The sequence below is a fragment of the Oryctolagus cuniculus genome, chromosome 8 (assembly GCF_051225735.1).
Source record: "Oryctolagus cuniculus isolate XC-2025 breed Fujian yellow rabbit chromosome 8, ASM5122573v1, whole genome shotgun sequence".
Lineage (NCBI taxonomy): Eukaryota > Metazoa > Chordata > Mammalia > Lagomorpha > Leporidae > Oryctolagus > Oryctolagus cuniculus.
The window spans coordinates 46,393,225-46,420,400 of record NC_142874.1 but is presented as its reverse complement, the minus strand read 5'-3'; the positions used below and the strand labels follow the sequence as shown (position 1 = coordinate 46,420,400).

At 47.1% G+C, this 27,176-nt stretch overlaps 1 protein-coding gene across 7 annotated transcripts in view; it reads left to right on the top strand.

Annotated features, from left to right (window-relative positions):
* The window catches only part of ARHGAP10 (Rho GTPase activating protein 10), a 346,158-nt gene that overhangs the window by 93,013 nt on the left and 225,969 nt on the right, over positions 1-27,176 (top strand). For all 7 annotated transcript variants that reach the window (XM_070047463.2, XM_070047465.2, XM_070047462.2 and 4 more), the window contains exons 2-3: positions 822-917; positions 991-1,052. In XM_070047463.2, the coding sequence (XP_069903564.1) occupies positions 822-917; positions 991-1,052 (158 nt within the window). The remainder of the gene's footprint in view (positions 1-821; positions 918-990; positions 1,053-27,176) is intronic.

The window sequence follows — 27,176 nt, the reverse complement described above, 5'->3', positions numbered from 1 at the left end:
TTATTTTGGTGTAGCAACTTTGAAATAATACACATTTTCCACAAACTTTTAGAAGACTCCTTGTTTTTGTGAATTTCAAACTTGTTCCCACTGAATAAACTTTTAATTCCATTGCCCATGAACTTATTGAAGTTGCCCTTGTATATTTCTTGGATATTGGATGGGATTAAAATACATTTATCACCTACCATGATGCATGGCCCATGAAATAGATGTGAACTCTATTCTAGAAGCAGAATTTTCCACCACTAATCACGAATTAGAAGAGGTGAGGACCTCTATAATTCTTTTGCAGAATTCACCTCTGGTTCCTTTCCTGGTGCTGCTTTCTATGAAGATCCTTTCTGAGTTTTCTGAGTTTCTCTGGCTGGAGTGGTGACTTGGCAATCGGTTAAGAGCATCTGCTTGGCTGGCCTTGAGCTTTGGAGAACTTTAAGCTGGAAACCACGGCAGGCAGCCAGAGCTCTTCAAGCCCTGAGAGGTACTTTCAGGTGTGCTGGTTCCCAGTCACCACCCCGACTGCCGATGAGGGCAGGTTCTGACCTGAGTGAGCTGAGAGAGAAAGTGCTTCAGTGTGAAACGCTCAGATCTGAGGAGGAAAAAGGTGGAGAAGGAATCAGCGTATCTCCAGCACCTGTTTTGTACCAGGGTGTAGAATAGGAGACAAGAGCCCCAGAGGGCGCCAGGCGCAGGAGCAAGGGCCTCGTGGCCACCGTGTTGCATTGCGCCTTCTCGCAGATGGAGTGGAGGAGAGCTCCACGGCTCTTCTGCCTGAGCCTTGACTTAAAACAAGGACTCACGAACAATGCATTTCTTTGCAGGCCTTTCGGCGGCCCAGCGGAAGTTTGCTCACTCCCTCCGAGACTTTAAATTTGAGTTCATCGGCGATGCAGAGACGGATGATGAGCGCTGCATAGGTACGTAAGAGTGACATTTGGGTTTGCTTTCCTCTGCCTTGGCCACCAAATCATCGTTCCTTTCTCTTTACAGATGCTTCCTTACGTGAGTTTTCAAATTTTCTCAAGAACCTGGAAGAACAGAGAGAAATTATGGTGAGTGGAGAATGATGGATGTCGATCAGACAGATTTGAAAGGGAGAGGAATCTGGGTGTAGACTGGCCTTGGTGGATGTTTGAATGACTTTGGGTGCAATGGAAAGAGCCACAGCTGAAGTTCTAAGAGCTCTGTTTCCTGGTTCCATGATGGTGCTGCCCATGGTCAGCTCTGGGACTAGTTGCTAGGCCTTTAGGCCAAAGCCCTAGTTCTTCATTAATAGGAGGGAGGTCAGACTACATCAGCGCCTTCTGACTATGTGTGAGCTGCGAAGCACTTTCATTTAAATAGACATTGCTGAGGCTGGCATTGTGGTGCAACAGATCAAGTCTCTGCTTTTTTCTTTTTTTATTATTTTTATTTTATTTTATTTTATTTTTTTTTGGACAGGCAGTGTTAGACAGTGAGAGAGAGAGAGAGAGAAAGAGAAAGAGAAAGGTCTTCCTTTTTCTGTTGGTTCACCCACCAAGTGGCCGCTACTGCTGGTGTGTTGTGGCTGGCGTGCTGCGCCAATCTGAAGCCAGAAACCAGGTACTTCCTCCTGGTCTCCCATGCAGGTGCAGGGCCCAAGAACCTGGGCCATCCTCCACTGCACTCCCAGGCCACAGCAGAGAGCTGGACAGGAAGAGGAGCAACCGGGACAGAATCTGGTGCCCCGACCGGGACTAGAACCCTGGGTGCTGGTGCCGCAGGCGGAGGATTAGCCTAGTGAGCTGCGGCGCCAGCCAAGCCTCTGCTTCTGATGCCAGTGTCCCATATTGCAGTGCTGGTTTGAGCCTTGGCTACTTTGCTTCCAGTCCAGCTGCTTGCTAATGTACCTGGGATGGTGGTGGAGAATGACCCAAGTACTTGGGCCCCTGCCACCCACATGTGAGACCTGGATGGAGACCTCAGCAGTGGCCGTTGTGGAAATTTCAGGAGTAAACTAGTAGATGGAATATATTCATACTGTCTGTCTCTGCTGTTCAAGTAAGTGAATAAATCTTAAAAAAAATTAGATGTTCCTGGGGCTGGTGCTATGACATAGTGGGTAAAACCGCTGCCTGCAGTGCCGGCATCCCATATGGGCACTGGTTCGAGACCTGGCTGCTCCACTTCCGATCCAGATCTCTGCTGTGGCCTGGGAAAACAGTGGAAAATGGCCCAAGTCTTTGGGCCCCTGCACCCACATGGGAGACCTAGAAGAAGCTCCTGGCTTCGGATCAGCACAGCTCCAGCCATTGTGGCCAATTGGGGAGTGAACCAAGGAATGGAAGACCTCTCTCTCTCTCTCTCTCTTTCTCTTTCTCTCTCTCTCTCTCTCTGCCTCTCCTTCTCTCTCTGTGTATCTCTGACTTTCAAGTAAAATGAATAAAAATCCTTTTTTTTTTTTTTAAATTAGATGTTCCTGTAAAACTTTCTTCTTACCAAGAACATAAAAGCAGGAGAACTCAGAGGCAGAATTGGAACAGCTGGGCTGTACTAAAGCTGACGGATACCTCTGTACATTTCTAGGCTGTGTGGAGAAGGAGAGAAATCAGCCCTTGAAGTTTTTGAGATCCAGCTTAGCATTGACTCATGGTCTTCTCAGTGATGCACAGTAATGAGAATAGCTACCCTCCGCGGGTGCGTGACATGTGTTAGGCGCCTTGAGTGGATGATCTTGTTTAACATGTGGTTGGCAGTGAATCTGGGGAGTATTGAATAAGATTTGTTCATTTCCATCCTAGTGATACTCCATAATTCAACAAAGGTTTGCAGTGGAATTGCCACCACATTAGGACATCCTTCCAGGCTTTAAAAGAAATTACAAAGTGTTTTTTCCTATTATCTTGAGAACGAGTATTCCTTAGAATAATGTTGAAGTTTAAGTGTTCTGGGCAGGTTCAGGTGTGGTAGAAGTAATCTTTCTGAACGCAATAGAGATGATAGCTATGCTTGACTGTGTGCCAGGTAGTGTTCTGAGCTGCTTAGCTAATATTGTCACTGAATTCTCACACCAGCCCTGTGAGATGAGTGCTGTTAACTGCTTGCTGGTTTACAGAGTTGGAAACCAAGACACAGCACCTCGCCTAAGGTGAAGCCGCTAAGAAGTAGAGCCTGGGACGTGCCGAGAAGCAGGCTCTTGGATCCCCTCCCTTGCCCTCTGCTAGAGTGGCCGGCATCATGGATGTTACTGTGTCCCCCTTGGTGTGGCTGGCCAGGGTTTCTGTGTGATGGCACTGCAGTAGGGCAGCAGTAGGAGGAGGACATTGCTTTTGATGGGAAAGTGACGGGGACGTTTGTCCCCTGTCAGCCCTCATGTAATCTCTGTTCACTAATTTCTGAGATGACTTGTGTACCTGGTGAGTACTACAAAGGGCCTGGGCAAGCTGCTGCAGCCACATTGGGTTTCTCTGTCTCACAGTGACAGTTTCAGCCATTACCCAAGGGTTCCTGTGTCACGGAGTTTTCAGCTGTTTAGGAAAGACTGAAATGATCATGTATAAAAATAGGGCCACGAGTCATCTTTCTGCTACATGAAAGGGTTGTGGGTCAGTGATGGAAGTGGGTGTGCTTAGTTTTTTTTTTTTTTTTTAAGATTTATGTATTTATTTGAAAGGTAGAATTACAGAGAAAGGGGGAAAGAGGGAGAGAGGAGGGGAGGCAGTGAGGGAAGGAGAAGAGAGAGAGAGAGAGAGAGATATTCTCTGTCTTCCATCCACTGGTTCATTCCCCAAATGGCCACAACAGCCAGGACCGGGTCAGGATGAAGCTAGAAGCCAGGAGCTTCATCTGGGTCTTGCACATGAGTGGAAGGGCTCAAGCACTTGGGCATCTTCCACTGCTTTCCCAAGTGTGTTATCAGGGGGCTGAATCAGAGTGGAGTAGCCAGGACTCAGTGGCACACATACAGGATAACTGGCTGCATCACAATGCTTGCCCCTAGGCATTCTTAGTTTATGTTAATAGAATGTGGTGATTTGTTCTCAACCCTCTTTGGTATTTGTATTTTCTTGGGATCCTAGATAGTTAGCAAAGATTTATTGATTTTTTTTTAAAAAAATTTGATTTATTTGAAAGTCAGCTACTGAGACACAGACACACACACACACACACAGACAGACAGACATCCTCTGTTAACTTCCCCAAATAGCTACAATGGCCAGGGCTGAGCCAGGCTGAATTGCTTTCCCAGGTGCATTAGCAGGGAGCTGGATTGGAAGTGGAGCAGCCTAGGGCTCAAACCAACACTTACATGGGATGCTGGCATTGCAGGAGATGGCTTAACTCATTGTGTCACCATGCTGAGCCCTGTTGATTTCCTCTTCTGTTCTAATTCCTGTTTAGAATCTGAGGATGAGGAGGCAAACTAACCAGTGTCCCTGCCTTCATGGAGTGACATTCTAGGACAGGGAGGTGATACGTAAGCATCGTTGGGCTGGAGTAGGGGAAGGGGCAGGAGGTGGGGCAGGTGGCAGTGTTAGTCCAGAGGGACTCCACGCCAGAGGCTTTGCCTACAGCTTGTGTGCAGTGACATCCTGGGGCCTGCAGGAAGGGCGTTCCGGGTACAGTGGGCCTGGATTTTGTCTCCACAGATAGACCTTGCGACCCTTGTCCAGATACTCTCTTTCCGTTTTAGTTTCCTTGAGGAGGGCTGAGGTTAAAAAACTGGAGCGTGGTCGTAGCCCCAGGCTGTGTGATGATGCTGATAGTGTTGTGCCCTGAGTTGTTCACCGGCCTTTGGCCGGTGGGTTTACTCTTCAGCCGTGATGCTGACTGTCAAAGAGTCTCTGGTTAGGGAGCACAGCGGGGACAGACGAGCCTGGGTGAAGTGAGGATGCCATGGTGTCTGTATAAGGCCACGATCCTGGGAGTATATTACATACATTGTAGGACAGGAGGACCTGCTAGATAGCAGGAAGCTTATCTCAAGCCAGAAAGCAGTGGAGAGCAGCTCCCACCACCGTGGAATTCATAGGCTACCCCCTAATGCTTTCTTCCTTTTTAGTCTGGAAGAGTTTAAGCATGCTCAAAAGTAGAGAACATAGAGTGAAACCACATGTCCTCAACGCCCAGCTTCCTAGCCGGTCTCGTTTCTCCTGTCCTTCTTGCTGCTCCCGCATTGTTGTGATAGAAAGCCCAGCATCATATTCCACCCACACATACCTCCCTGTATATCTTGAAAAGGTGATACTTTTAAACAAAGCGTAATATCCTTGTCACCAGCCAACAGGCAGTAGTGACCTGATTTAGCAAATTATTAGGTCATCATGTTTTTTATTGAAATGTTTTTTATTGAAATTTTCTCTCTCCTTCCATCTGTTGTTCCCTCATTAGCCGTTGGTTTCTTTGAATCTGGATCCAAACAAATTACCTTTGATTGACAAATTTCTAAGTCATGTTAATTCTGTAGGTTCTTCTACCCCTTTGACAGGAGTTCCTGATATTTTTCTGTTAGCCGAAAGCCAAAACACAACTTCTGTAATAGTACTTTGCTGAGTTTGCAGGAAGTTTTAATACTGAAATTAGTAAAACGTTTAAAGTTTGACATTTAACACATATTATTTGGGTATTTCTTTCTAATGTTGATAGTCAGGGATCCCTTTCTTTTTAAATCATAAGAATTGCATGCATCATGGCTACCATTGATTATTTAAATACCTTTTAAATCTTATTTAAAAAAAAACCCAAAGTGATGCATGACCAGATACCAGCTTTAAACTTTTATTTTATTTTATTTATTTATTTTTTTGAGAGGCAGAGTGGACAGTGAGAGAGAGAGACAGAGAGAAAGGTCTTCCTTTGCCGTTGGTTCACCCTCCAATGGCCGCCGCAGCCGGCGCGCTGCGGCCGGCGCACCGCGCTGATCCGATGGCAGGAGCCAGGAGCCAGGTGCTTTTCCTGGTCTCCCATGGGGTGCAGGGCCCAAGCACTTGGGCCATCCTCCACTGCACTCCCGGGCCACAGCAGAGAGCTGGCCTGGAAGAGGGGCAACCGGGACAGAATCCAGCGCCCCGACCGGGACTAGAACCCGGTGTGCCGGCGCCGCAAGGCGGAGGATTAGCCTAGTGAGCCGCGGCGCCGGCCCAGCTTTAAACTTTTAAAGAATAGATGTGAGTCTCAAGTTTGGTTTTGGAGAATAACTGGTGAAGAGTTAATCAAAATAGGCCACGGCCTTAACAAAGTGGCTACCATGGAGCAGGTGGGGGCCGTGTGAGGAGCAGCCAAGCCTATGGTCCTCAGTACAGGTTGGAGCAGTAGTGTTGGAGCCGGTAGTTTCTGGGGTGGAGACACAGAGGAGGGCCTTTCTTTAATTTAACTAGCCTATTCCTCGGGAACATAGTACCAAAGAGATTAGGAAGGTCTTTTAGTGGCTAAAATGAATGCCAGTACCTTCTAAAAACTTTAAAAAAATCCTTATTTTACTTACAATTACTACAAATCAGTAATGTATAAATTAAATCGTGGTGTAGCTTGATAATTATCATGTTCATAATTAAGATTGAATTAGTAAAATGTTAAGTAAGCAAATAAGAGATCATTGAAATGTTCATGAAAAATGTGTATTACCAAAAAGTGTACATGGACTTCAGCATGTTTTTGTACCAAAATATACTTTAGTTTTATTTCTCCATGAACTTTTTAAGTACCTTCATGTTATTTTTATAAAATATTTACATTTCAGTTATTATTTACTTGAAAGGCAGAGAGAGACAGAGGCAGAAGTGGGACAGGGAAGGAAGGAAGGAAGGAAGGGCTTCGATCCACTTGTTTACTTCCTAGACGCCTGCAGCAGTTGTGGCTGAGTCAGGCTGAAGTCAGTCCAAGTCTTCCACGTGAGTGGCAGGGACCTGAGTACCTGGGCCATTACGTGCTGCATCTCAGGGTGCACATTAGCAGGGAGTTGGAATTGGGGGTGGATCTGGGACTATAACCCAGCCCCTCAGGTATGGGACATGGGCATCCCATATGGCATCTTATTTACTCCTTTGTTTGTGCAGTACCTTATGTGCTGGGATGTACCTGGACTGTCTCGACATTTGTGGTGACCCCCCCCCCCCCCGCCCCAAGATTTATTTATTTATTTGAAAGACAGAGTTAGAGAGATGGAGAGATGGGTCTTCCATCTGCTGGTTCACTCCTCAAATAGGCACAGCATCTGGGGCTGGTCTAGACTGGAGCCAGGAGCCAGGAACTCAGTATGGGTCTCACATGTGGGTGGCCGGGGCCCAAGTAGTTGGGTCATCCTCTGCTGCTTCCCAGGTGCACTAGCAAGGAGCTGGATCAGAAATAAGAGTGGCTGAGATGCTGGTATCAGAGGCAGCGGCTTAACCCAAAACACTCCCGGCGAGGCCCATCATGTGACATTTTAACCACTGTGCCAAACACTTGCTGCAGATTTCTAATTTGAAAGGCAAAGACCATTGCTAGGTCCTTCAGAAAAGCTTTCCATATCCTAAATAATGTTCTAAGACTTTGAACTTTCAGGGGCAAAGTCATCCATCTGGAAGTCCAGCAGTCTGCAGCAGGTTCTTCCTCGTTGTTTGGAAGCCGTCTGGTGTAAATGTTTGTATACTTAATCTGTATGCCCAAGTAGGCCATGTTTAGTTCAGAGATGGTCTTTCATGCCTACTGCGTGTCGAGCACTATGCTATGAAGATGAAGACGGAGTTCTTGTCTTCAGACGGTTGCTGGGCATTGGGGGCAATGGCCAACAAGACAAGAGTGGTTGGGGAGGTGAGAGAAGGCATCTTCGAGAAGTGATTCCTGAGCTGAGAATGAAGGAGAACTCAAGAGTTGACCGGAAAGATGAACTGAAGCTTCAGCATTTGCCTTGAGAGGATCATGAGCTGAATTTGGAAAAGGGAGGTTATGTTTGCCTATCTTCGCTACCTCGCCGCGTCCAGCTCTGTTGCTATTCAAGCACAACTGTTGGAGAAAGAGGTGGCGAGGTCTCCAGGCTAGGCAAAGCAGTCCACACTTCCCTCTGCTCACATAAGTCCAGTTTCCATGAGTGGCTGTGCCTAGCCCTTTAAAAGGTCAACACTGCCTTTTGTCAGGACAGTGTTTTCGGTGAGTGGTGTGTACCGATCATATTGCCATTCTTGACGGTGAAAGTGGGGGACCCGAATCGGGGAGCCTGGCCTGGGTGGCTGTGCTCACTTCTATGCGTGTTCTCTGAGGAACGTGCTGTGTGTTGTTTTGCTGCCAGAATTCCAGAGATGTTCTCTCTGGCGGGGCGGGACACGTTGTACTTATCTGACGTGGGCAGCCGTCCAGGAATCTAAGGACTTTCAAAATAGTGCCGTCGTGCGTATGATGCTCTTTTGAAAGCCCTTCGTTCTGTGTGTACTTCTCTGCGTGTGTCCCTTGATCAGATCCTTCGGGTGTTCTCCCAAGGCTGATGACGATGGCTGGGTTTCTGACGATTCTGGAAGAACAGACATATAGGTGGGGCCCAGGTCAGGAGGGCTGTGAGGGAGAGAAGGCAGAGCTTGCCAGGGCGAGCCCCATAGGTGCCTGAGAAGGTGCTGCTCTGGGCCTCCCTCTCCTGCCGGGGGGCGCCAGGGCGGACTGGGCTGCCGCACAGATGGCGGCGAGCAGACATCTGGTCTGCAGCTGTCTTCCTCTCCCCGCATCCGGCTAGGCGGCCCTTTGCAGACATCTTTATGCTTTTGAGCCTCCCTCCCTCCCTCCCTCCCTCCCTTCCTTCTCTCCTTCTCTCCTTCCCTGCCTCCCTCCTTTCTCTCTCTCTCTCTCCCTCTCTCTCTCCTTCTTTCCTTCTTTCCTTCCTACCTTCCTACCTACCTACCTATATTGTTTTTCTTGGTCACAGACCTTGCCCTGTGAAAATGCAGGGCTAGAGAACCCTCACTGGGTGCCTGGCCTAACCTTCTGCCCCACGGAAAGGACACCCATCTGCCAAGTGCCAACGGTTTCTGTTTATGGCTCCCTGTTAGAAACAGGTTGCATGCAAGGCATGATGCTTGCCAGGTTAGCCCTGATCTGCTTTGCTTTACTCTACTGTCAGCACTGCTTTCTTGTCTCCAGTCTCTTCTTTCTTTCCTGCCTGCTTTAGGGCAGTTGTGTTTCTCCAGGCATGGTCCCTGGGCCAGCAGTAGCAGCAGCATCGTGGAGAGGCCAGAATGCAGATTCTTAGGCCTCCCCTCAGACTTCTGAACCAGAAACTCTGCGGTGGGTTCATTAGCCTCCAGGTCATTCCAAATTGGGTTCTTTTGAAATCTCCACTGGGAGTCCTTGACTCATAGCCAGATCAGTCTGAGAGTTGGATACCCCTGTACATGCAAAATTTTTTTCTTATTTTATTTTATTTTATTTATTTTATACACACACACACACACACACACACACACGCAGATAAATCCCATCTACTGATTACTCCCTAAGTGCCTGCAACAGCTGGACCGGAACCAAAAGGAAGTCAGAAACTTGGCACTCAATCTGGATCTCCCATGTGGGTGACAAGGACCCAACTACTTGGGCTGTTACCTGTTACCTCCCAAGTGTACAATAGACGGAAGCTCCAGTGTGGAGCACAGCCGAGACTCAAACCCAGGTACTCTCAAGGCCTTGTTTGGAGTTCCTAGCAGGAGAGCGCAGGTTCTTGGGTCCCTTAACCAAAGGCATGTCCTGCTCTATCAGGGAAGGTTGTCCTCTTTGACCAAGCATGTAGTTTCGGGAGGGATACACGTGGAGTGATGAGCGGGAAGGGGACACCCGCCTCGGCAGCTAGATCAGCTGAATCGACCTTGGTGATGAGTGGAGTGACAGATGTAGCAGCCAGATCACCCTCACATCCCAGCGCAGGCATTGCTAATAGATGATGCAGGCATCCCAAGTGGCACCTTAATTGCTAGGCCAAACACCTGTCCCTGTACCTTGTGTTTTGAAGACTTTGTGTCTACTGAGAAGTTAGAATAGTCTTAAAAAGTCTGAGCTTCTATCTGTCATTTCCAAAGGATTGGAGACTCCATCCAATTTGAATTATGGAACAGGGGTTTGCTCTTAGGTGGGGTTCAGTATGCCTTGTCAGGTCCTATTGGGTGCCAAGGGCCTAAGGCATTGGATGCCATTGGGACAGTTAGGCCTTTAGTTTCATCTTACTGTAATTAAAATATTTCCATGGCAAATCAAGCCTGCTATAATCAGTTCTTTAACATAAAGTGGTGCATCTTTATATGAACTTCTGTGGGCAGGCACACTGAGAAGGGGGAAAATCCAACTTGAACCTGGCTCATGAAAACATTTCTCAATGTGGTTAACGTGATCAGGGACTTAACTCCGTGAAATTTTTATCCTTGGAAATGACCTTGAACATTGAGAGAGTTTTTGTGTAACTCTACTTCTTTCCCTGTAATTACACCTGTTCTAATTCAGGCAGATACCCATGTTGTTAGAAAACCTGCTTTTCAGGAATGTACCTTTTGCGAGTTCACCCTTTACTGATCCGGAATCCTAAAGAGGTTATAGTCAGGGCTCATCCAAATCAAAACTCTGAATGAGGATTGTCTTGGCCATAAGGCTGGCCTCCTCCTCGATTCCGCTCTGGGATGCCTTGCTGTGACTCAGGGTCCGGTCGGTGGGTGACTCACCGTCATCTGTGGCCTCCCAGCCTTGTCAGCATCAGATTCTACTTCCCTACAGAAACTTACATTTCCTGTATTTCATATCCTTGGGGACTGTTCTCTGCTTCTGAGTAATTAGCCAGCTCTGGACTCTTCTCTCTCCCGCCCACCCCACTACACATGCACACACATACCCACGTGCACATATGGAACACTGGACAGCAACCAACCCATTCGTTGTCTAATCCAGAGGTGTGATTCCATTAACAGGAATTAAGTTAGGTTGAACCCACTGTTGCCTGAGGAAAACATTTTGGATTAAGCTGCAGCATCTATGAAAATCTTGAGTAGTTTGAACTTGACTCTTACAGAGTTGAGAGAGAATTTAGGGAAACTTAGATTTGACCATTTCATTACCAAAAATAAACCCCAGTAAACAAACCAAAAATGAGAAAATTGGAATTTATTGTGGTGGAGTGATTCGATTTACATTGTAAAATAAGTTGATGACAAAAAAAAAATTGCCTGTCTTAGCTTATACCATGCCGTTAGTTCTTGGTCAGGTTTAACTGCCTTTCCTTCCACTTTGGACACATCCCTTGCAGTTGCTGTCCCCAGGCTGCTGCTGTGAGGATATAAGACTTGGGTTGTCACTTTCTCTGGCCTGTTTGGACAACTGCAACTCCTCAATATTTCAGTCAGTAAACCATTTTCAGGACAAAATAGGAATGCTGTTGGTTGTTTGAACACTTTCCATTGGGACTTCTGGGTAGGACAAGGAGGTGCCGAGCTTACTGATGTGTGCGTGCTGTCTTCTTGGAAGAGAATCCTGGAGGGAGCAGTGGAATGCCCTTAAAGCAGTAAAGCATTTGTCAGTGTTCCCATGGTACCGAGGAGTGGATGTGTGGGGGAAACCAGATTTTGGTCCTGGAGATGAAAGGTGATTCAGAAGAATTAGACTCTGAAGTAGTTTCAGAAATATCTTAACACATGTCCTTGGCTTATTTTAGTTCTTATGTATGTACAAGAGGGCTACATGATGAAAATATGTATCTAATGCTCAAACACCTTTCTCATTTTAAGTGCTGAGTGTTCAAGCTATTATATTGATATTTCACTAGCAGTGTCTTTTTCTTGATGGTATATAGAATAATGGACTTTGCTTGGTAGTATGTACAATTCAGTGAAATCCGAGGGTGCTTGCAAAAGCTTGGGAAAAAGAATTGAAAGAGAAGTTTATTTTGGTGTAGGATTTGACAAAGTTCTGTGCCTGCTGTTTTTATAGTAAAGACCCATCATAAGGTGTTCGCTTGGTGGTGAGCATTGGTGGAGGTCTCAGGGCATGGCCATGACGGTATCGTGGGAGAATAAGGAGTGTGGGAGTTGGAACACCTGCAGGGCACCTGTCCGTGATTGGCCTTTGGGCCCCGCTGTTGCTCTCTGAACTCCATGACCCTGCTGCTGCTGAGGTCATGCATACCACATTTTGCCCCTGGCCAAACTGAGCAGGGCAGGGACTCCACAGCTGGCTTCTGCCTGGGAGACACTGAGTCATGTGACAGGCATCTTGGTCACTTTGCCCGGAGCTGCCCTGCAGCCAAATGCGCATCCACCCAGCCCTCCTTCCTTCCCTGTTTCCTTTGCCTGGGGTCAGCCCTGCATTGCTGACTGGCAGCTCTTAGACCAGCCTTCTCTGGCTGGCTCCCTCACTTGCTCTCAAGAGCGTTTCCTCTAAACATTTTCTTAGGTTTCTGATCCTGGCCTGGTGTCTGCTGCTCACAGGATGTGGCCCTAACATAAGAACATAGAATGTGGACAGGTGCCCAGCAGAGGTATTCCGTGGCTACTAGAACTAGCACCAGCAGGAAATGCTGCATTTATATGGAAGCTCCTTTCTGTAAATCATCTAAATTTGTCAGCAAATCTCTCTCTGTATTCGTAAAGCGGGTACTTTAAAATGCCCACTGAGAGCCAGGCAGAGTTCCAGCACCTGAGAATCCAGTGAGAAATGAGGCCCCATCCTAGTGCGGTGCTCAGCTGGGGGCTTCCTCACCTGTCAGCCCACACCTGCCCCGGCTTTTCTCTTCTGGGTACTCCAGCAGCCCAGGTGTCACAGAAGTGGGGGAGTGAGTCTTTGTCCTTGGTCAAAGATGCTCTTTTTGGACATTTCTTTCTTGTTTTTTAAAGATTGACTTATTTGAGAGGGAGAGCAACATTTCCTATATACTGTTTCCACTGTCCAAATACCACAGCTGGGGCCGGGCTGTGGCCCAAGCTTAGAGCCAGGAACTCAATCTAAGTCTCCCACACTGGGGCAGGGGCCCGACTGCTTGAGTCGTACTGCTGCCTCCCAGGGTTGTGCGTTCCCAGGCAGAGTGGAGCAGGGACTCAGACCCAGGCACTCTGATGTGGATGCAGGTATCCCGAGTGATTTCCTAACTGCTGTGTCGAATGTCCACTCCTTTTATCTTCTTCAGCCCTTAGTTTGCGTCCTTATGCAGGAGCTGCCATTCCTAGCTGTGTCACTAAGTAATACCGTTCACTTTACAAATTAAAATTTCCTCTTACTTAAAATGTGAAATCCTATCTCACGCCACTTCTACAGCTTCCTGACAAGTTTATCTTTCCCGTATTTCTGTGGGAAAATTTGTTCTGTCTCATAATGTTCTGCCCAAGCATTTATTTTGTTTAAAAAGTAGAGGCCAAGTCCTTATTTCTCCTCCTGCACAGAGGGAACAATGATGAAGGCGAAATATGTGCACATCCTTATTAGGTTCACTTAGTCCTAATGATTGGAGTGCCTTTAGTGTTTTTTTTTTTGTTGTTTTTTTTTTTTTTTTTTTTTTGACAGAGTGGACAGTGAGAGAGAGAGAGATGGAGAGAAAGGTCTTGGTTCACCCTCCAATGGCCGCCGCGGCCGGCACACTGCGCTGATCCGATGGCAGGAGCCAGGTGCTTCTCTTGGTCTCCCATGGGGTGCAGGGCCCAAGCACCTGGGCCATCCTCCACTGCACTCCCTGGCCACAGCAGAGAGCTGGCCTGGAAGAGGGGCAACCGGGACTAGAGCCCGGTGTGCTGGTGTCACAAGGCGGAGGATTAGCCTAGGGAGCCGCGGCGCGGCCGTGCCTTTAGTTTTGAGTTCCTGATTTGTTACCAGGCACTTGAGCAGTAGAGTCTGTTCGATTTAAATAATCCAAGTAGATAGCCACTTTCTTTTTAATTAATGCCCTTCAAATCCATGCCTTTTTTTTTTTTTTTCTTTTTACAGGGTGGAAAGGAGGCAACCAACCCTAAGATACTTGTTTGTAAGAGTTAGTCATTAAGGGAATCTGAAACTTCGGTGATACGGTGACCTAATTCTGAGAGAGGGCTGGGTCATAGCTGGATTAGATATTCAGGAAATTAAGTCAGCGACCAGAGGTTGCCAGAACTTCAGCTCCAGCCTGTTTGTTTTACTGTGTTTTAAACTATTGAGGATTCAGGATAGAAAGTTCATAAGAAATTTTACTGGGGACTTTTTATTCTTGGATTACCTGAATGAAAGCAGAAGTGTGGTAACTGATAGCTGCTTTAGAATATGCATTTTACAGATTGTGGTTCCAGCGCTGTTGAGACAGCTGTGGCCGGAAGGAATCAGGCTTTTAAGAGACCGATTTTATATTCATTGACCCCTAATGTTCAAGTATAAACTCTGTAGAGTGAATTTATGCCTATGTTGCAATTAGTGCTTTATGTGTGTAGGTTCATTAAAATTCTTGCTAGTTCCTAGCTAGTGAATTTTAAGTTTTTTATCACTGTAAAATGTAATTTAGATTTTAACGGTATTTTTTCCTATGGATTATGATAGCTTGGGCTGTGCTTAAAAATATCATTCAAGGATTTGTTTATTTAGTAGTTAAAATTGTTTATTTTTTTTGACAGGCAGAATGGACAGTGAGAGAGAGACAGAGAGAAAGGTCTTCCTTTGCCATTGGTTCACCCTCCAATGGCCGGCGCGGCCGGTGCGCTGCGGCCGGCGCACTGCGCTGATCCGAAGGCAGGAGCCAGGTGCTTCTCCTGGTCTCCCATGGGGTGCAGGACCCAAGCACTTGGGCCATCCTCCACTGCCTTCCGAGGCCACAGCAGAGAGCTGGCCTGGAAGAGGGACAACCAGGGCAGAATCCGGTGCCCCGACCGGGACTAGAACCCGGTGTGCCGGCACCGCAAGGTGGAGGATTAGCCTATTGAGCCACGGCGCCAGCCTAAAATTGTTTTAAGCATGACATCCCTTTCCTTATTTTCCCCCGAACTTAAGTAGGTAGGTAGCAAGTTTGTTTCTTCTTTCCGGTTGAGAATATTTAGGTTAAAAAAAAAAAAGAGAGAAAATTGTCTTTCCTATGGTTTAGATACAGAAATCAGGGAAGAGCAAAAATGAGAAAAATGTTGGTCTCCTGCTTTTCACTGTGCTAGGGCTCTTGAAGCAAAATTGATTGTGAAACTTTCATTTTTTTTGTCAGCCTCAGTCTTTGAACTCTATTCTTTTATTATGTCGGTGATTAAAATAAAGGAGGGACACTCTAATGGCCATCACAGTCTTTGTTAGATCTTGAGCTGAGGCCGGTGCCGTGGCTCACTAGGCTAATCCTCCGCCTGCAGCGCCGGCACCCCAGGTTCTAGTCCCGGTTGGGGTGCCGGATTCTGTCCCGGTTGCCCCTCTTCCAGGCCAGCTCTCTGCTGTGGCCAGGGAGTGCAGTGGAGGATGGCCCAAGTGCTTGGGCCCTGCACCCACATGGGAGACCAGGAGAGGCACCTGGCTCCAGGCTTCGGATCAGTGTGGTGCGCTGGCCGCGACGGCCATTGGAGGGTGAACCAATGGCAAAGGAAGACCTTTCTCTCTGTCTCTCTCTCTCACTGTCCACTCTGCCTGTCAAAAAAAAACCAACCAAACAAAAAACCTTGAGCTGAGCATGGCGGAGGTAGGCACAGTGCAGGGAGAGGAAGGAGCTGCATGGAACAGGAGGCAGCAGAGGGTGAGCGGGGATGGGGAACAAGGTAACTGATCAGTAATGAATTCCTTTAATCAGAGGGAACAAGGATGGTGCTGAAAGCATTTGGACAAGACTGTTGATGAGGTTCTGTAACTGAAAAAAAAATGGCAGTGCTATATTGGTCTGGGTGTTCAGTTGCAAATGTATTTGCAAGCTATTCTAAACAAAAGGGGACTTACCAAAGCCTATGTGGTGGCTTGTAGTATCTTGGAGAGGTTTTGGGAACCAGCAGGATGCCTGGAATGGCACTGCAGATCTGGGTGTCAAAACACTGCCGGTATGTGCAACTCACAGCTGGTATAGACAACACCGCTGCCCCTGGTGGTGGCCTTTGGTACAATTCATGCCTCTGGAAGCTGTTGCTATCTGACCAGAATCTTAACGTCTCCAGTTTTGTGAACCACTAACTTCTGGATCCTGGTCTCCACGGGAAGCATCTGATTGATGGAGCTCTGCAAGACATCCAGGAGAGCCAGCGTCTGTGTTCCTGGCTTTTGTAGTGGGAGGAGGACGCTGCCTCTCACGGCAGGTGGGCAAGTTTCTCCTACACAGGAGGGGTTTCAAGTGCTGGGTAGCCTGTAGGTCAGCTGTCCACTTCCTGTACTGTATGAGGGTATTTCAAAAACTTATGAACAAATGGAATCAAAAGATTATTTTAATATAAAGTTTTTTTAAACCCAAGCATAGCTTTTTCATAATATGCATTTTGCATGAACTTTCTGAAGTCTGTATGTCCCTGATTGTAAGACATCACAATTTTCCATGAGAATATTAAACAGTTTTTGGATAGCTTGAATATACTTACTTGTAGGTATGCATATCAGATGTCTACTTTGATTATTTAATTGAATAAACATATGCCCATATTTTGAGATTAAATAATATGCAAAATCAGTGTGTACATTAGAAATATTTTCTACTTGTTTCACAAAAAAGCTACCCTAGCTTTGGACACCTTTGGCATTAATATGTTCAGAGACACATTCTGAATTATTTTCGCTCAGCTTTCCAGATTGATAGCCACATGTGTCTGAGGTCCTTGAGGTAGTACATCTTAACGACTTTCTGATACTTTCATTGAAATTCTTAGCTCAAGGTCCAAGTACTTAATCACAGCACATTTGGGTAGTCTTTTTTTTAAAATTAATTTATTTATTTGAAAGGCAGAGTTAGAGGTAGAGACAGAGGCAGAGAGAGAAGTCTTCCATTCACTGCACTGATCTGAAGCTGGGAGCCAGGAGCTTCTCCTGAGTCTCCCGTGTGGGAGAGGGGCCCTATACTTGGGCCACCTTTTGCTTTCCCAGGCCTTTACAGAGAGCTGGGTCGGAAGTGGAGCAGCTAGGACTTGAACTGGCACCAATATGGGATGCTGGTACTATAGGCGGTGGTTTTACCTGCTATGTGACAGTGCCAGACTCTTGGGTAGTCTTTTTAAAAAATTTGTCCCTGAGATATACTTTCACATTTTGTTTCAAATTTTATTTTTTTTATTTGAAAGGCAAAGACACATAGCATATACACACACACCCCATACATACATAGATTGCTTGTTTGCTGGTTCAGTAACAGCAGCCAGGGCTGGGCCAGTCAAAAGCCGAAAGCCAGGAATTCAGGTTTTTTTGAGACATCACCTGCTGCCTCCCTGGGTGCATGACAGCAGGAAGTTGGAATCAGGAATAGAGCTAGAACTTGTACCTAGGAACTCTGATATGTGCTGCAATGGCACCTTAACTGCTGGGCCAAACATCTGTCCTGTAATGATTTTCTTTTCTATTTTTTTTTTTTAATTTTTTAGAAAAGAGGGGAGAGAAAGAGAGAGAGAGAGACTTTCCATCCACAGAGAAAAAGAGAGAGAGAGAATGAGAATGAATGAGAATCTTGTGTCTGCTGATTCATTCCCAAGTGGCCACAATGGTGGGAGCTGGGCTGATCAGGAGCTTCTACTGGGTCTCCCATTTGGGTGCAGGGACCTAAGCACTTGAGCCATCTTCCACTTCTTTCTCAGGCACATTAGCAGGGAGCTAGATCGTAAGTGGAGCAGACAGGACAAGAACCTGCGTTCATATGGAATGCTGGTGCTGAAAGCCATAGCCCTAACCCTATGCACCATAGTGCCATTCACCCCCGCCATTATTTTATTTATTTATTTATTTGAAAGGCAGAGTTACAGAGAGGCAGAGAGAGAAAGAGAAAGTCTTCTTTCTGCTGGTTCATTCTCCAGATGGCCGCAACGGCCGGAGCTGTGTCGATCCAAAGCCAGGAATCAGGAGCTTCTTCTGGGTTTCCCATGCTAGTGCAGGGGCCCAAAGACTTGGGCCATCTGCTACTGATTTCCCAGCCCATAGCAGAGAGCTGGATTGGAAGTGGAGCGGCCAGGACTCGAATCCGCGCCCATATGGGCTACTGGCACTGCAGGTGGTGGCCCCTTGTATATTTCTTAAATTTCTCGTTTGTGTAACCTGTGTGTGATCTGTAAGCATCTGAAACTGGATATAACCGGTTGTTGGCAGGGTAAGATTCTCCCAACAGTTCTTCATTGACCAAGATAGTGGGAGTTTACTCCTCAAGAAAATTCTGTAAGAATTCTTACAGAAGGCAAATCCCTCTTTTTTCCCCCTGAGGGATTATTTTGGGAAAGTATATTATGCTCAAATATATAGAATAGTTCCTGGTGTCCCTTTCACAAGGTTCTTTATTGGCTGAGCTCTTTGTTTGCTGCTATTCTCAAGAATAGGTCTGGAAAGTAAACTTTTCCCTGCAGTTTAATGCAACAGGAAGGTCATGGGAGAAAAGAGTGGAAATTCTCCTTTGCTTGCAGATTATGCGTTCCCCTGGGGTCACAAATACTTGGAATCCAGGCTTAAAATAATAAGGGCCATGGCAACACATGCGGTCCTTCTGTGTCACTGTAGTCAGTCTGTCCTTGATGGTACCAGGAATTAGAAAGGCATGGTTTAGTACTTAAACTGACTTGTTTGTATTTTACCAAGACTTGACAGCTTAAATTGTGATTAAAAATAGTGTAAGAAGTAGCTATGCCTTTGTTGCCCTTTTACTGAGTATGGGTTTCTAAGCCTGAGCTCTGTCCTCCTTGAAGTTTACAAGATCAGAACTTAGTTTTTGGTCTCCAACATGAGGGAAATGTGAAGTGGCCGCAGTGGTCCCCGCCCAGTGTGGAGACTGAGCGTCTGGGGCCAGTGGTTCTTGTCAACATGTTTTTTAGCCCCAGCCTTACTGCATAGGCAGGTGAAGCTTACATCCAGCATTCCTTTCTTTGTTACAGTTGGGGGTTCTTAAATCTAATGAAAAGGGATTGCAGATGTGGGTGGTTAGAGAAACATTTTTATTTCCTCCTTGGTTGTCCAATAGTCTTGCTCTTTTACTCTGAATGGGGACGTTCTAGTGGACTCTGTAGTTGGTTGTCCTTGCATGTAAGGCGATGTAGAAGTGCGGTTTGTTCTTAGGCTTCTCCCAGCTCATTTCAAACCCCAGAATCACAGAAGGACAGGGCCTCAGAGGTCTCCCAGACCAGCTTCCTCTGGGCTAGGTTAGCGTTTCCCAGGACGTGGTCACAGACCCTCTCCACTTGTGTGTGTGGAAGGAGCAAGAGGTCGTTGCCTTGCAGAGCAGCCTGGTCCTTTAGAGTTCTTAAAGTTCCTCCTGATAGTCAATGCAAACCTGCTTCTCTGTACCTCCTCCCGGTTAGACCTGGCCTTGTCCTCTTTGAGCCAATCAAGATGACTTTTTCCTTCTCCCACACAATACCTAGTTAAGTAAATACAACATTAAGTTCCCATGAAACACCTCCTTTTTAATTTTTTTTATTTTTTATTTTTTACCTCTTCCTACCTCTTCCTGAACTGATTTAGCCTTCTGGTCACGTTCATGCTTCATCCTGGTTGGAAAAATCGCTCTTCGGATATGTTGAGATGTATTTCAGAATGGTCACTTTGTTGGGATTTGAACAGTGAGTGTAACGTGTGTGTGTGTTCATTATCTTCTGGGTCACTTTATAGTTCCTTTAGTTCATGCTGAACTTTCAGGTAACTAGGATTTTTGAGGGCTATTAGCCCATTATTAAACTCAGATAATTTGGGGCTTGTGTTGTGGCTCAGTGGTCTACACTGCTGCTTGTGATGCCAGCAAGCCATATACATGCTGGTTTGAGTCCCAGCTGCTCTTTAGTCCAACTGCTAATGTGCCTGGGAGGGCAGCAGATGATGGCCCAGGTGCTCGGGCCCCTGCTACCCATTGGAAATTCTGTTGGAGTTCCTGTTTCCTGGCTTCTGCCTGGCCCAGCACTGGCTATTGCAACCATTTGGGGGAGTGAGCCAGCAGGTGGAAGATTTCTGTCCTTCTCTCTCTGCCTTTGAAATAAAGCAATAAATCTTTAGAAAGAGTCATGTAAATTGTTATGAAGACGTCTTTGACACTTGAGCAATCACCTTTCGCCATTGCCATCAGGTAGATTATTCATCCCAGGCAAATCCTGTACACAGGTTTCAAGTCCCTGTTTTAGGCTTGAGAGCTACTTGAGCTCTGATCTTCTCATCCAACATTTTGCACTCCCTCCCAACATCTGGTCAGGTGCAAATGTAGTAAATGTGTGTAAGAAAAATACAGGAGCAGATGTTTGGCATGGTTAAGATGCTACCTGGGATTACTGCATCCCATATGGCAGTGCCTGGGTTTGAGTCCCAGATCTGTTCCCAATTCCAGCTTCCTACTAATGTACACGTTGTGAGGCAGCAGTGATGGCTCAAGTACTCAGACCCCTGCCACCCAAATGGGAGACCTGGATTGAGTTTTTGGATCCTAGCTTTGGTCTAGGTGAGCCCTGTTTGTTCTGAGCATCTGGGGAGTGATCCAGCAGATGGAAAAAAGCCCTGTCTTTCAAATAAATAAAAATTTTAAGAAAGATAATACAAAATAAAAGTAGAATATTTTTAAATCATCAATGCATGAGGTTTTTTTTTTTAATTTTTAAGATTTATTTTATTTGAAAGAGTTACAGAGAGGCAGAGAGAGACAACTTCAATCTACTGGTTCACTCCCTAGATGGCCGCAATGGATGGAGCTGTGCTGATCCAAAGCCAGGAGCCAAGAGCTTCTTCTGGGTCTCCCACGTAGGTGCCGGGACCCAAGGACTCGGGCCATCTTCTACTGCTTTCCCAGGCCATAGCAGAGAGCTGGATTGAAAGTGGAGCAGCTGGGACTTGAACATATGGGATGCTAGCACTGCAGGTAGCAGCTTAGTCCACTAAGACACAGCGCCGGCCCCAAATATTTTATGCCATGTCATCTAAGATGATTCTTTCAGCCAGGATTTGGCAAAAACTGTGGCCCATGGACCAAATCTACCCAGCCTCCTGTGTGTGTGTGTGTGTGTGTGTGTGTGTTTTTGTGTTTTTTTGGACAGGCAGAGTGGACAGTGAGAGAGAGACAGAGAGAAAGGTCTTCCTTTGCCGTTGGTTCACCCTCCAATGGCCGCCGCGGCCAGCACACCGCGCTGATCCGATGGCAGGAGCCAGGTACTTATCCTGGTCTCCCATGGGGTGCAGGGCCCAAGGACTTGGGCCATCCTCCACTGCACTCCCTGGCCACAGCAGAGAGCTGGCCTGGAAGAAGGGCAACCGGGACTAGAACCTGGTGTGCTGGTGCCGCAAGGCGGAGGATTAGCCTAGTGAGCGTGGCGCCGGCCAAGCCTCCTGTTTTTGTAGATGATGTTTTGCTGGAGTACCGTTCCACCATTCATTTATATTCTGTGTGTGGGTGACTCTGTGGTGTAGTGGCAGAGCTGAGGACCTGCAGTTGAGGCCACATGGCAGCAAAGCCTAAGGGGAGAACCACTGATTAAGGAACATACTTACATTCATCTAAAACCTTTTCCAAGGCTCATTAGCACAGGCATTTTGTGACTTCTTTTGGTGACTGGTGCAAGTATTTTTAAGGAAAAAAAATGTAGTTATATAATCTTGTATGTGTGGCTGTAAATCATATTCTATATTTATACTCTGAAATATTTCTAATATGTGAATACTTGAGAACGTTTCTCAGTGTTGTTACTTCTGCAGTCTCTTTGAAATTGTGAAATTGTCATCACTGTAAATGCCTTCAGAGTTTTGGGGAAGTCCTGGATTTATTTGGTATTGATTTGTCTCTGGGGAGGAAGCATTATCTTTGGCATAAGGAGCGATCAGTAACATGTACTGCCAACAAATATTATATAACATTTTTGTGACCTGATGAAAGGAACTGAGGAGTTCCATGGTGTCCCTAGTCTATTTTGAGAAAAAGAAGCAAACAGTCCTGGTTGCTCAGCCAGGGCTGCCTTAGTGCGACATTGAGTGGCTGCTCTGTTCTTTTGTTCTCAAATAGGACTTTCAGGCTCAGTTCAGAAGTTACAAAGCAGATGTTTCTGGAGAAGAAAAAGTAGTGAATTTTAAGCTTTTAAAAGTATTTATGATTTTAAATCTTTATTTTATTTGAAAAGCATAGGGACAGAAATAGAGAGACAGAGCTCTTCCATCCACTGGTTCATTCCTCAAGTGCTTGCAAAAGCTAGGGCTGGGCCAGGCCGAAGCCAAGAGCTTGGAACTCCATCCAGGTCTCCCATGTGGGTGGGTGGCATGGACCCAAGAACTTGAGCCATCACCTGCTGCCTCCCAGGGTGCTCAGCATGAGGAAGCTGGGTTGAAAGCAGAGCAGCTGGGACTTGAATCAGCCATGCTGTTTTGGGTTCCTGGTGTCCAAAGTGGTGACTTCACCACTGTCCCCAATGCCTACCCTAAATGTATTTTTAATTAAAAAAAAATTGCATGCCAGAGATAGATATACTGTTACTTGTCACAGCTACTTCTTTGCTTGTTATGGAAAAATCTGCTTATTGATCTGCCAAGAGAAAGTTAGACACCCTTATATTCTTTCCTTGACTTGTGTTGGCCTTGGAGGTCAGGTGGATTCTGCACACGAGGACAACCACGATGACTTCACATTGCTCTTGGGTAACTTGTGATGTTCTTTTCATTTACTCCGAGGATGGAGTTTTGGGGTTCTTGTTGAAGAGGTGGTCTCTGTGTGCTGATGCCTATGGCTACTGTTATCAGAGCATTTCCGCTGTCCCACTCTGCCAGCAGTACAGTCCACCAGGCCCCTCTAGCCTTCTGCTGTGATCCTCTCTGCCTTCATCTGCTTCTGTGACCTTGGCCTGCTTCTAGTTCCATGCCCTGAACTTGTTGGTTTTTCCTTCTCTGCATGGGGTGTTTATCTTTTGCCTGGAGAGCCTCTACCTCCTCCTTCTGGCTCAGCATTGCAGAATCTCCTTTGGGAAGGCTTCTCTGACCCAACGTTTTTCCTCCAGTGTGCCCAGTAGATCTGTGAAGCTTGCCAGCACCTCACATGATGCTGGTATGATGCTGGTGTATTGACACCTGCTGGAAATACTCTCTCCCATGGTCCTAATCAGACCCTTCTCCCTTGGTTGTTGGAGAGTCCCACAAGGCTGATGGATGTCTTCCTGTCCCAGGGGGCCTTCATCCCTGTCCAGGAGTGTTCCTGTTCCTCTAGGAATATCCCCTCTCCTATTTGCAATGATTCTTCCATTTGTTCTTTTTCTATCGAAACTTCTTCCCGTGCCCACCTTCTCTGAAGGACCTTGCCTTGCACTTGAAGGAAGAGTAACTGTCTGATAGCAACTCCTTCTGCTTTTCTTCTTGACATCTGCCTATCTGTGTTGGCACCTGTTTTCTCTTTACTGCTACTCTAAGGGAGGGAAGGCTCCTCACTGCTGTCATAGGTCAACTCTATGCAGCATCAGTATCCTGCTCTTATGTTCAAGACTTTGAATCATCTTTTTTTCCTTATAAGATTTATTTGCTTATTTGAAAGGCAGAGTGATGGAGGGAGGGAGAGAGAAAGGAAGGGGGATGGAGGAAGTAGAGGGAAAAGTGGGGGAGGAGGAGGAGACATCTTCCATCCACTGGTCTGCTCCCAGATTAACACAACGGCCAGTCTGGGTCTCCCACATAGGTGGCAGGGGCCCAGGTACTTGGGCCATCATCTGCACTTCCCCAGCACACTAGCAGAAGGCTGGACTGGAAGTGGAAGTAGTTGGCAGTCAAACTGGGACTCTGGTATGGGATGTGAGTGTCCCAGGTGGTGACTTAATCCACTGTACCACAATGCCCTCCCCTGGGCCAGCTTTTCTGGAAGCTTTGCAATTGAGATGTGCTCTCATCCCTTACATTCCAACCTTCCAATTTAGGAAAACAAAGACACATCTCCAGCTTAGCTGTGTTCCCAGCCAGCAAGTCATCCTCTCTGTGTGTTGCTTTTGTGGTGGTTTCCCTGTGTTCTCCCCTTTCAGTTGCAAATGCACTCCTTGCTACACCTTTCTCCCACCTTTCTGTCTAGCTGGTCTGATGCTTTCCTGAGCTTGGCAGTTCACAGCACTAAAGCCCTTTCTGCTTTGATCCCGCACCCCGGTGGCTTCTTCCTAGTCTCCGTTGTCATCTTCTCTGCCTGATCTTCCTTCGCCTGACTTAAGTGCCTGTTCTGGAACATTTGCTTGCTTTCTTCGACCACGTCCAGTCTATCTAGTTCAATAATTTTAAGCACCATCTACTTGCTGATGCCTGGCAAATGCATGTCTTTGATCTGGACCGCCTATTTGACTAAGGAAAAGTCTGTGTATCTCTCTGTCCCTCTCTCTCTCCTATCCACCAGTTGAATCATCAAATGCCTGCAATATCTAGGGCTGAGTCAGGTCATCTGGGGCCCCCACATGGGTAGCACGGACTGAAATACGGGAGCCATCATCAGCTGCTTCCCAGGGTATGCATTGTCAGGAAGCTGGAATTGGGAGCCAGAGGCGGCACTCCACACCAGGTACTCCAATATGGGATGCAGGTATCTCCGGTGGTGTCTAAACTGCTGTGCCAAGTGTCCACCTCAGTATCTCATTTAACACGAGCCCTTAGTCTGGTCTGTTCTCCTGGATGCTTTTCCTTAAGATTTTCCTGGTTCAATAAATAGTTTTTTTTTTTTTAATTTATTGATTTATTTGAAAGGCAGAGTTACAGAGAGAGACAGAGAGATGTCTTCCATCCGCTGGTTCACTCCCCAGATGGCCACATTGGCTGGAGCTGTGCCAATCCAGAGCCAAGAGCCAGGAGCTTTCTCCAGGTCTCTAATGCTGGTGTAGAGGCCCAAGGACTTGGACTATCTCCCACTGCTTTTCCAAGTCACAGCAGAGAGCTGGATTGGAAGTATAGCAGTTGGAACTCGAACTGGCGCCCATATGGAATGCCAGCACTGCAGGTGGCAGCCTTACCTGCCACAGCACCAGTCCCTAAATAGCAGTATTTTCTATTCAATTGCTCATGCAAGAAATCTGGAATGATCCTGGAAGTTTCTACCTTTTCCACATTCTGTCACCCGTTATGTGGACTGCACATGCAGATGTCCTTCAGATCTGCCTACCTCTCCTTGTTTCTGCTGTCAATAGCTTTGAACCAACCACTGCCCTCTCTTGCCTGTGCCACTGTGGAAGCTTCCTAATAAGTCAGCCTGCCTGCCTGCCTGCCTTCTTTCCTTCTTTCCTTCTTTCCTTCCTTCCTTCCTTCCTTCCTTCCTTCCTTCCTTCCTTCCTTCCTTCCTGAGTGGACAGTGAGAGAAACAGAGAGAAAGGTCTTCCTTTGCTGTTGGTTCACCCTCCAATGGCCGCTGCGGCCGGCGCACCGTGCTGATCCGAAGGCAGGAGCCAGGTGCTTCTCCTGGTCTCCCATGGGGTGCAGGGCCCAAGCAGTTGGGCCATCCTCCACTGCACTCCCTGGCCACAGCAGAGAGCTGGCCTGGAAGAGGGGCAACCGGGACAGAATCCGGTGCCCCAACTGGGACTAGAACCCGGTGTGCCGGCGCCGCAAGGAGGAGGATTAGCCTAGTGAACCGCGGCACCGGCCCCTAGTAAGTCTGTCTTCTTCTAGGTTTATACACCTCTAATCTCTCTTTTACAGAGTAGCCAGCACAGTCTTTTTGTTTTTTTTTGGACAGAGTGGACAGAGAGAAAGGTCTTTTGCCATTGGTTCACCCTCCAATGGTCGCCGCAGCCAGCGCACTGCGGCCGGCATATCGCGCTGATCCGAAGCAAGGAGCCAGGTCTTCTCCTGGTGTCCCATGGGGTGCAGGGCCCAAGCACTTGGGCCATCCTCCACTGCACTCCCTGGCCACAGCAGAGAGCTGGCCTGGAAGAGGGGCAACCGGGACAGAATCTGGTGCCCGGACTGGGACTAGAACCCAGTGTGCCACCACCGCAGGCAGAGAATTAGCCTAGTGAGCCTCGGCGCCGGCCACCTGCACAGTCTTTTAAAGTTCTGTTGACCATTGTGTCAGTTCTTTGTGGCATAATCCTGGGTGGGTGGGCGTTTGGCACAGTGGTTAAGACAACACTTTAGAAAACCCAAGTTTAGGCCAGTGCTGTGGCTCACTTGGCTAATCCTCCCCCTGTGGCACTGGCATCCCATATGGGCTCTGGTTTCTAGTCCCGGTTGCTCCTCTTCCAGTCCAGCTCTTTGCTCTGGCCCGGGAAGGCATTGGAGGATGGCCCAAGTGCTTGGGCGCCTGCACTGGTGTGGGAGACCAGGAGGAAGCTCCTGGCTGCTGGCTTCGGATCGGTATAGCTCTGGCCGTGGCGGCCATTTGGGGGGTTAACCAACGGAAGGAAGACCTTTCTCACTGTCTCTCTCTCTCTCACTGTTTAACTCTGTCAAATGAATGAATGAATGAATGAATGAAAACCCAAGTTCCATATCAGAGTGCCAGTGTTAAAGTCCTGGTTCCCCATCCACTTCCAGCTGCCTGCAGATACACATGAGGGAGGCAGCAGATGGGGTCCAAGTGGTTGAGTCCCTGCCACTGATGTGAGAAACCTGGATTGAGTTCCTAGGACAGGCCTGACCATTGTGGGCATTTGGAGAGTGAACTAGCAGCTGGGAAATTGGTCTGTCTCTTTATTTGCCTTTCAAATAAATGAAAGTAAATAAAAATTAAAAACCCCAAAAATAAAAATGGGGGGCCTGGCACTGTGGCGTAGTGGATAAAGCTGCTGCGTGCAGTTCCAACATCCCATATGGGCACTGGTTTGAGTCCCAGCTGCTCCACTTCCAATCCATGTCTCTGCTATGGCCTGGGAAAGCAGTAGAAGATGGCCCAAGTGCTTGGGCTCCTGTACCCACATGGGAGACCCAGAGGAAGCTACTGGCTCCTGACTTCTGATTGGCCCAGCTCCGGCCATTGTGGCCATTTGGAGAGTGAACCAGTTGATAAGACTTCTATCTCTCTCTGCCTCTGCCTCTCTGTAACTCTTCCTTTCAAATAAATAAATAGATAAATCTTTAAAAAAAAAATGGAGTTCAGCATTTCCTGGCCATCCATCTCTCCTCTCTTCCCACTCATTCTATTGTCCCTAATGCTCCAGTCATACTTGCCTCTTGATATTTGTTGTAACAGATGAACTGCTTCTTGCTTAATCCTTTGCTTCTCTGGCTTTCAA